The sequence below is a fragment of the Candoia aspera genome, chromosome 12 (assembly GCF_035149785.1).
Source record: "Candoia aspera isolate rCanAsp1 chromosome 12, rCanAsp1.hap2, whole genome shotgun sequence".
Classification (NCBI taxonomy): Eukaryota; Metazoa; Chordata; class Lepidosauria; order Squamata; family Boidae; genus Candoia; species Candoia aspera.
This window is the reverse complement of record NC_086164.1, coordinates 14,157,699-14,167,596: the sequence shown is the minus strand read 5'-3', so window position 1 is coordinate 14,167,596 and position 9,898 is coordinate 14,157,699. Positions and strand designations below refer to the sequence as shown.

The 9,898-nt window shown below is 39.9% G+C and overlaps 1 protein-coding gene across 1 annotated transcript; it reads left to right on the top strand.

The window, feature by feature from the left end:
• The first annotated feature begins 1,573 nt into the window (after positions 1-1,573).
• Positions 1,574-3,700, top strand: GPR174 (G protein-coupled receptor 174). Its single transcript, XM_063313367.1, has one exon. It carries the CDS (start codon positions 1,630-1,632, stop codon positions 2,614-2,616), a length of 987 nt encoding a protein of 328 aa, XP_063169437.1. The 5' UTR covers positions 1,574-1,629; the 3' UTR covers positions 2,617-3,700.
• The last annotated feature ends 6,198 nt before the right edge of the window (positions 3,701-9,898 follow it).

The following is a 9,898-nucleotide window of genomic DNA, read 5'->3' as shown; positions in this document are numbered from 1 at the left end:
ACATCATGTGTCATCATTCCAATGGCAACTATTACATACCTGTGGTGTCCTTGGTGCTCTCTGAGCCTTGTTGTTTTCTTGCAGATGTTTCATTGCCAGACTGGGCAACATCTTCAGTGTGAAGAGGGAGAGGGCCTTGCTCTCTGTTTATATACCATGGTTTGTCCAGCTTGTGTTGGTGGAGGTGTTGCTCTCTTCTTGGGAATTCCTTGATTGGGCTGTTATTTGCTGCTTGGTTGATTGACTGAGTTAATAGTTCCTTGATTAGGGTATATTGTGCTGTCTGATTGTTCACCTGGTGTTAATCCTAGTGTTTACCTTTGCATATCTGGGTGTTGATTGCTGGCAAGGAGGTGTTCTGGACTTTCGGCTTTTCTAGCTGGTATTACATACCAATCAAAGAGAATATTTGTAGCTCAGGGTTGAACTGTGGAGTCCTTGGTGCTCTCTGAGCCTTGTTGTTTTCTTGCAGACATTTCATTGCCAGACTGGGCAACATCTTCAGTGCGAAAAAACACCTCCACCAAAACAAGCAGGACAAACTATGGTAAATAAACAGAGAGCAAGGCCCACTCCCTCTTCACACTGAAGATGTTGCCTAGTCTGGCAATGAAATGTCTGCAAGAAAACAACAAGGCTCAGAGAGCACCAAGGACTTCAAAATATTACATAATCTGTGGCAGTCATGATGCACATGATATCATCATGGCTTGTATGGGATGTTTTTCAAAGGGGAGACATCCAGTGTGATCCCAAGCCAAACAGAAGCAGCCTTATTTTCTCACCTTTCCCTCTGATGCAGGCAGGTGGAATGTCCCATGAGGGAGGCAAATTGGGATGGGAGGAGCCAAGTAGCCATTTGTGTAACCTCTGACAGTGGAGAGGACCTTGAGGTTCTAACTTGTTCTCTGATGTATCCGTCAGAGGTGAGATGAGTTGGTTAATGGGACTTAAAACCAAGTGATCTCTGAGACACCCTTGATCAGAATGCCTTGAATGAGAACAAAGTATACAAACTCTTATTGGTATTTTCTTCAGCTGCAGGTGTTCAACTGTCTGGTACTGCAGAATATCAGCTGTGAAGATCCATTTTGGTATGACAATTGAAAAGGAATAGAAGATCTTCGCACAGGTGGTAGCTGTGATGTCTCTGATGATATTTGGTTCTCCTTGCCTCTTGTTCACAACGTGCATTTTGGATTTATCTGTCTTCCCTTTACTCAAGAGAAAAACTATTTGAGAAAGTGGACTCAAGGCTTCTAATCTGTTATAAAGCTTCTCCAAAAATCAGGTGGATACCATAATCAAACAAGGTTATTTTAGGCAAAACTCAACAACATAATGAAAGCTGAAGGAGGATCCAAAGATAAGCACCTAAGGTTTAGAGAAGCAAAAAGACCCTAAATGAGTATTTTGATTTTTTTTTAACAGCAACAATATCCATTTTTGCAAGCTTGCAAAGGAAAAGATGATGCAACAAAACCAGGAAATACTCAGATTTCACATTTGCGGTGCCTCAGCTCACGCTATAGCCTTTTCATGTCCTTCCCCTGAGAGTTCAAGATATCTAGAACTTTAGTCAATCCCCTTACATTTCCCCCAGCCACTCCACACTTCACAAGAAAAACCATGGCGGCCAATGACTCAAACTACAGCGAAGGTGAGTTTTTGAAACATTTCTATGCCATCATGTACACAATCATCTTGGTTCCTGGGCTGATTTGGAATGTTTTGGCTCTCTGGGTCTTTTATGGATATAGGAAAGAAACTAAACGAGCCGTGATTTTTATGATCAACCTTGCACTTGCAGACTTGGCACAAGTTTTATCTTTGCCACTAAGGATTTTCTATTACTTGTCTAAAAGTTGGCACCTGGGGAAGGGACTCTGCATGTTTTGCTTCTACCTCAAGTATGTCAACATGTATGCAAGCATCTACTTTTTGGTTTGCATCAGTGTGCGGAGGTTTCAGTTCCTCATGCACCCTCTGAAGTTCAGTGACTGTAAGCGCATCTACGACATGTACATCTGCATTGCTGGATGGATTGTTGTCTGCATTGGCTGCTTACCTTTTCCCCTTCTACGCCTCACCTCCAACGAGACTTGGGCCAGCAACAAATGCTTTGTGGATCTTCCCTTCAAGACTGCAGATGAGCCTATCTCAATAGCAATGATGTCCCTAGGTTTGCTGGTTGGCTTTGTTACCCCTCTGCTGATCATCCTGTATTGTTCATGGAAGACAATCTTATCTCTCCGAGAAAAGAATCCTGTTTCCCAAGACCTTGGGGAGAAACAGAAAGCCTTAAAGATGATCCTGACTTGTGCCATTGTCTTTTTGATTTGCTTTGGTCCTTATCACATCAGCTTCCCTTTGAATTATTTGGTCAGGTCCCAAAATATAGAAGATTCTTATGCCAGAAAGGTTATTTTGCTCTTCCATGCAATTGCCTTGGCCCTTGCCAGTTTAAACTCATGTGTCGACCCTGTAATTTATTACTTTACTACAGATGAGTTCCGAAGGCGGCTTTCAAGGCAGGATTTACAAGACAGTATCAAGCTGCATAACATGCGCTATGGAAATACAAATGGTCCATCCCAAATAAGTCTAATTGAGTGATTGGTATTATGCTTTTTTGTAACACCATCATCTGATGCCATGGTAACTTGGGAACAGCACAGATTTACAGCATATTTTAAACATTTGACTTTGGATGTTGACTTTTCCTTGCACATCTATCAATACTAACTTTAAATACTTTTCAACATTTATCAACATCTGCAACTAACTGTAACCTGAAATATTATAGCTGGATAAATAAGCCATAGCAGATTATCCAAAACGGACAAAGAGCCAGTCATAAAGTCCCTTGAATCTACTTCTTCACACCTTTATCCAAGAACATGTAGAGATGGAACTGTTGTAGATTCAGTTACAATTGGTGCTTCTTGAAAAGTAATTCCTACAACCATTGCAGTGGTAACTTGTGTTTCCATGGTTGTTTCAATCAAAATCACCAAAAACCAGTAATTGTGGTTACTCTGGAGATCCCAGTTTCAGGAAGGTATTCTCTACATAAATACATCCTTAGATGTATTACTGAATGTCACTTGGAGACCAAATATCCCGTCCAAAGTGCCCTATTCCTAAAAGGAGAGGTATTCTATGGTATAACTAAAAACATAGTGCTAAAATTAATCAGGGAAAGGAATGATAGAGGCAGTGATGAAGCCATTATGATAATCCTGTATCAGATATTAAAGCCTTTTTATTGTATTTGTAGCATCATAACTATATCAGGAAAGCCCAACTTTTTTTTCAGAATGAGGACCCTGAGTGGTAGTTTTCTGGCATCCTAGTCTAGCCTACAGCCCTAGGATTTCCTTGGTTGTGTCCCATCTAAGTACTATCCTGCCCCAACCATGCATAACTTTTGAACCCACCCAAGATCAGCCAGGTGGCCCCCGAGTAATTATAGTCTTAAATACAGTTAACATGTATGTATCTAATACCAACACTCACTGTCTAATCAATAATTTTAACCTTTGTTTAGATTATAAATTGCAAATCAATAGGAATTCTAGAAATCACATTTAAATTGTTGGGGGTGGGAGAAACAGCACTGGGATCTCCATTTTTGACCATTACTCATGTCAAGTAATTTAGAGCTGGCCTTGGGGAAGCTATTTTGGAGGGATGGAAGAAGCAAAACATTGAGAAGGAACTTGGACAAGGGATCAATTTCTTCAAGGGATGGAAAAAAGTATGGGGGGAAAACTCAAAATAAGAATTTTGTTTAAGGTGGGATAAGAGAAACTTGGACGGCCTTTCAACATTCTGTTATTATACCCTACAACAATAAAGTAGCAGTCCAGAAATCCCTGCTGTGTGTTTCTTGACTTAGTCTACTTACCTCGAAGGGTTCACATCAGTCTTGAAGGACTGCCCAAGTTTCTCTCTGTCCCATTTTATACTAAAGAAGATCAAGATGGAATTATGTTGAGTTTCTTTCTCATGCTTCCTTCTATTTCTGGCCTGTGTAATCTCTAGTCCAAGTCCCTCCTTAACAGCTCACTCCTTCCCCCTTTAACAGCTCTCTCATACTTTATACCTCATTTACAATACATCACTCAAAATATTATTGGAAGGATAAAACCTCTTGAGGGACAGTAGCATATGGGATGGAAAAGGGACCGAGATGAAAAGGAAGAAAAGATACACTTCTGATTTCTCCCTTGATCAGGACTATGAAGTAATGCACACAGTTTTTCTAGAGTTTCAATTTTATTTTGTACATGCCCAAAGTACTGTGAACTGTTAATTTAAATGTGTCTGAAAGAAATAATTTATACATTCCATTTGTGTACCTTAATACATTTGTTGTATGTGGTACTATATGTGTATGTAAAGTCTTAGTGAAATATAGTTTGTGAATAATGGAATAATACTGTAGATGAAATAATTCATAGAAAAACAATGGTTTCACCCCAGGAGAACATGTGCTTTCTCTCTTTCCTGATGCTATCTTATCTATTTTGTCTTTCAGAGTGTAATTTTACCTCTTTAGGCTTTGATTTTTTGTTCTAATGTTTGTTAGCTGCCTTGTAAAACACACACACACATACCTTTAAAAGACAGGATCTAAAAACACATTAATTATCTTCCAGGCTGAAAAGATGATCTATGCCAGTGTTTCTTAAATTTTTTGCTCTCTTTTTGGCCTCTTTCCACTTTTAAAATTTATAGAGGATCCCAAAAGAGCTTTTGTTTGTGTGGCTTATATTTATTGATATTTACATATTAAAAATTAAAATTGATGCATTTGTAGAATATTTATTGAATCATGTAAAAGTAACAATATTAAACCCATTAGATGTTAACATACTGTAAATAAAATATTTTTCATGGAAAAAACCCTATTTTTTTAACCAATAAAAAATAATGGGAGGAGCGTCATTATTTTAAATTTTTGCAAATATCTTCAAGATCTAGCAAATAATTTTGGTTTTGAGGGCCCCTGAGTGGGTCTTGGGGGAAACCACCAAGGGTCCTTGGGCCATACTTTAAGAAACACTATCTATGCGGTCTTTTTGGAGAGATGGGAGGAATTAGAGATTACTAGTGCAATGTGGTAAAAGTGTCTTTCTTTAGCAGGGATAGAATGAAGTGAGATCACAACAGAATGTCACATCATGGCTCCCTGCTCAGAATTCCAGCCACTTTTCCCATTTCCCTTCTTCCATCTCCTACCCCTAGCTACCTGTCAGCATTCTGCAGCCCCTGAGCATGACCTGCCCTCATTTAATCATTTTGCTAAAAAATGTAAGAGCAACTCTGTAAACACCAGAGCTTTTCCGAGTCAGCTGATAGCTCATCCCTTGTGCTAAATGTCACCTTGGAGAATTGAGATGTAAGGATTGCATACATGTCCTTAAGTGTTTTGGTTACTTGTAACTTTCACTCAAAGAACTCAAGCCACAGGTTTCTTCCCTGCTTCCTATTCATCTATTCCTAACTCTTGAAAGAGTGTGTGTCTAGCTCAAGGCCACTTGTCATGATGGGTTTCATGGCTGAACGTAGATTTAAATCCAGAACTTCTTTGATGGTCTCTCCAAACATGGTGCTCTCCTGCTCTTCCCATACGTATTCCAGCATCCACTGCCAGTGTAAATATTTGGGAGATATTCTAGCATGGTCTAACCTGGAGACAGTTCCATCTACACCAGATAATCACAATGTGCTTTGCATGAAACTATATTTCAAAAGTTTCTGGAGACCTTTGATAGATCTGAAAGTGGCAGCAAAGTCACAGACTGGTATAGGCCACTTGGAGAAGAATGTGTTTCTTTTGCAACAGTTATACTACCTTGTAATTTCCTGTCAGGGTTCTGATTAAGCACCGTTAAATCTATCCATTGCTTTCCCAACTTTTTTCCATAAAAACCTACTTGGTCTTTGACATCTGCTGTTGCGAATTCCATCAGTGGTGGAGATGCAGCACTGGCACATGGGGGAATCTTTCCTGGGGGTTGCACTAAGACCATGAAACTCCCAGATGGGTTCACACAACATGCTCAATCTTATACCCAAGTTAATAAAACTTAACTGCTCTATTTGCATAACATGATATGCCCAAACAAGCCATAAGATTGCTTAACATGACAGTGACATGCATAACAGGATTTATTGACCTGCTGCTGTCTTAAGATTGTTTTGTCTCTTGCAACTTCTTTTTGGTTTTGTGGTTGAATTACATGTATTTTGTTCATCATACCATCTCTGAGCCTGGTTTTGTTTCCTTTGCACTGGCAGAGCCATTTAGAAATGTTTAATGATGCAGTGAAATGAAGTTGGGCAACTTAAAATACTACCCAAACTATGATGCTCTCCAGATGTATGGGCTTCAACTTCCAGAATTCTCAGCAACAGCTATGCTGGCTGGAAAATTCATGCAAATATCTGGAAAGCATTTAAATTGTAGAAAGCAGCATGAACCAGCTGTACTCCTTAAAAAGTTGAAAGCAACTCAAATTCTTTTTCTGCTGAATCTAGAACATGGTGCCCTCATCCCTTTCAGCAAGCAAAAGCCACCTTACAACTGCATTTTACTTCCATGCCAAGGAGAGTAAGGCCCTGTCTTCTAACCGCTTCACTGGTCCCATACCCAACCTTTTCTATTTGAGGCAGTTGCTTCATCTTATTATGGGCTGCGTCTTCAAAGAAATAACACTGTTGAATCATTTTAAAACTAATTTGAGAACCAATGAAGTTCTTTTTGCACATTTACTCCACCCCCACTTTCCATTATTATTTCTGGATGGAACAACTAAAAAAAAACCTCACCTCCCACCAGTTCTAGCCCACCAAGATGATGTGACAGATAACACTCACTTCATGTTGCTAGCAACTAGTCTGTCTTTATCACCACTGTGTCAGATGAATAGAAACCACAGCTCAAGGGAACAGTGAAAAGTAATGTTGCAATAGGAAACAGAAATCAAATGTGCCAAGGCTGAAGCTGAAGGCAGGAAACAAGGCGAGATGGAGCATGTTACTGCAATGTGGTCATGAGAGATATGCCGTGTGTCTGAAAACAAGGTGATTTCCCCAGATTGATTTCCCTATCAATCTGTCCTCACTTGCTGGATTCTGCATTTCTTGGCCATTTGGCAAGAAGACGACTTCTAGAATATCAAAGACCTCAGTGCAACCAGTAGAGGCCTTTGTGAGAACCTAATTTTATTTGCCCAAGCAATATGGCAGGATTCTTTATGGGGAACCAATTGAATTCTTGCTTTTCTCAGTCTTTTCAGACTCATTGGCTGAGTTTGCCCAGCATATTAAACTGTTAGATGGATCAGGTAGTTAGGGATATCCTTATGTTGGGGAACTTGGGTTAATATTCTGTGTGAAGCAAAACATCATTTAAGCTGTTACAGACACACCCTAACTTATGTAACCATTCTGTTCCAGAAAGCTCTGCATAACTTGATGTTTGTCTCATCTGTGTGCCATAGTACTTTGCACTGCATGCACAACACAACCTTTTTATATTATTAAATATTTTTTTAAAGGAAGATAAAAACTAATAGAAACTCACAGAAAGTAAGAAAAAGAAATCAAAGAGAAAGCTAAAAGCTAACAGTGGAAAAAAGAAAAAAATAGAAAAGAAAAGAAAGATAGAAAAAGTAGCTTCTGATCTTCTTCACAGCAGTTATAAGTACAATTATAAATTTACCTCTTACTCTATGATTATAACATAACTCTCTTCTTTCCATAATCTATCCTGTTTAATCATCAAAACCATAAATCATAAGTTCATTTTTTTTCTGTTTCACACAAAAAGCCTATAACACAACACAACTTCTAATGTACGTTGGAAATTTTAGATGTCGCTTATGGAAACATTTGTCTAAAGCTTGATGGTAACTGTGTTTAGTTAACTGGGTGTAGGATGAATCCAACCACGATTCCATCTTCTGGGAGAATCTCACAGTGATACATGAAATGCTAAATACTCTGTTGATATCAATGGCTCTATTATTAATTAATTAATTAATTAGTTAAATTTATATCACTGCCCATCTCCCCCAATGGGGGACTCTGGGTGGTTTACAATAAATAGCATTAAAAACTTAGCCACGTAAAAATTACATTAACATATACATAAAAACAAATGTAAAATCCAAGTGGAGATGGAACACAATCACTAAGAGGTGCTGTGGCGCCAGCTATCCCCAGGTGGAGCTATCACTCTGCCCCTCCCAAGCAAGGTGGCAGAACCAGGTCTTAAGTTTCTTCCGGAAGTCCGAGAGCGAGGAAACCTGTCTCAACTCTGGGGGCAAGATGTTCCAAAGGGCGGGCGCCACTGCAGAGAAGGCTCACCTCCTGGACCCCGCTAGATGAAATTCCTTTGCTGATGGGGTCCGTAGCATGCCCTCCCTGCCTGACCGGGTGGGACGGGTCGATGTTATGGGGAAGAGACGGTCCTGCAGGTAGCCTGGTCCCATGCCATGTAAGGCTTTAAAGGTGATAACCAACACCTTGAATTGGACCCGGAAGCAAACTGGTACCCAATGCAGTTCGCGTAACAGTGGTGTCACATGGGCTGATTTTACAATATTTATTAGCAGTTGTCCAGTGTAATTAAATACACACCCACAACCATGTTAAAATTTTAACACTTTTTAGGAGCGTGCAACCATTTTCAGACCAAGAGCTTTCCACTGATGTGACATGGGTCGTGCTGCAAAAAGTAGGCCAGGTCAAAGAAAATGAGTGCTTACCTGTTTCCCAAAGCTTAGTTCTTGCAGCAAAAAGAGGTGAGATTAACCTTAAAAAGACTAACAATGTTACGGCAGCATAAATTCACTATAATTGTAGCATCAGCATATCTGTTAATTCCAAAGCCTAGGCCAGATTAGGGAAACTGTTGCCAATGGAAATGGGGATGACCACCAACTTAGATGGTCTCAAAGGAGGGTTCCTCCTGGATGTTCAGGCAATCTTTGACAGCCCCACTCCCTTCTAGCACTGAAGATGTTGCCTAGTCTAGCAATGAAATGCCTGCAAGAAAACAAGGATCAGAGAGCATCAAGGATTACACAGTTCAACCCTGAGCTACACATACTTTCGATTGGTAATCTTTGACAGTTTCCCACTTCCAGGTCTCTGGGCAGCCTGCTTTGAATACCAATGGCTGAACAGTGAGAAAATGCTACTACCCTCCTTGTTCATAACTGTGAACTTCCTAAAGGCATCCAGTTGGCCACTGTGTGACACAAGGTGCCAGACTTGGATGTGATGTGATCTGATCTAACCTGAAGGTCTTTCTTATGCTCTTATAATCGTAAGAATCACTTCATGGCTCCTGGTTGGGTGTATCCATTTAAATCAGCAATGGGCAACATTTGGTGGCTGAGGATTACAGTTAGCAATTTGAATAGAGTATGGGGCACGGGAAGTGGAATAATGATGTGAAAGGGGAGCAGGACTCTAACCTGTCTTTAGTGGGTCTGAGGAAGAATGTTGTGTTTCTGTTTTTAAATGATAATAAATCATAGTCATCTTCTAGCAATTGAGGCTGGGAAGCTTCCTGTGGCTGTCTGCATTAGTCACATGTGACACAAGTAAATTAACTCTATTCTTCCCCACAAATCTATGATCTATAACAAACCAAAAACAGTTGGCCAAAACTGAATTCATCTTTTAAATTCACCTAAGTCATATTATTGCTGCTCTGATGTTAAGCACAGTAGAGAAAGCTGTAGAAACTAAGAGATGCCTACCACAGAGCAAGTGGGACAGATGACTTATGACAGAAGTGAACCCTGAATTCAGAACCAGTCTGAATCTTCAGCAGAAGATGCCTTCTATGTCTGAAAAACTACACGGTTCTCCT

Bases quoted from the DNA above. Each gene is read 5' to 3' on its own strand.
- GPR174 (XM_063313367.1), top strand. From the start codon at position 1,630: ATGGCGGCCAATGACTCAAACTACAGCGAAGGTGAGTTTTTGAAACAT.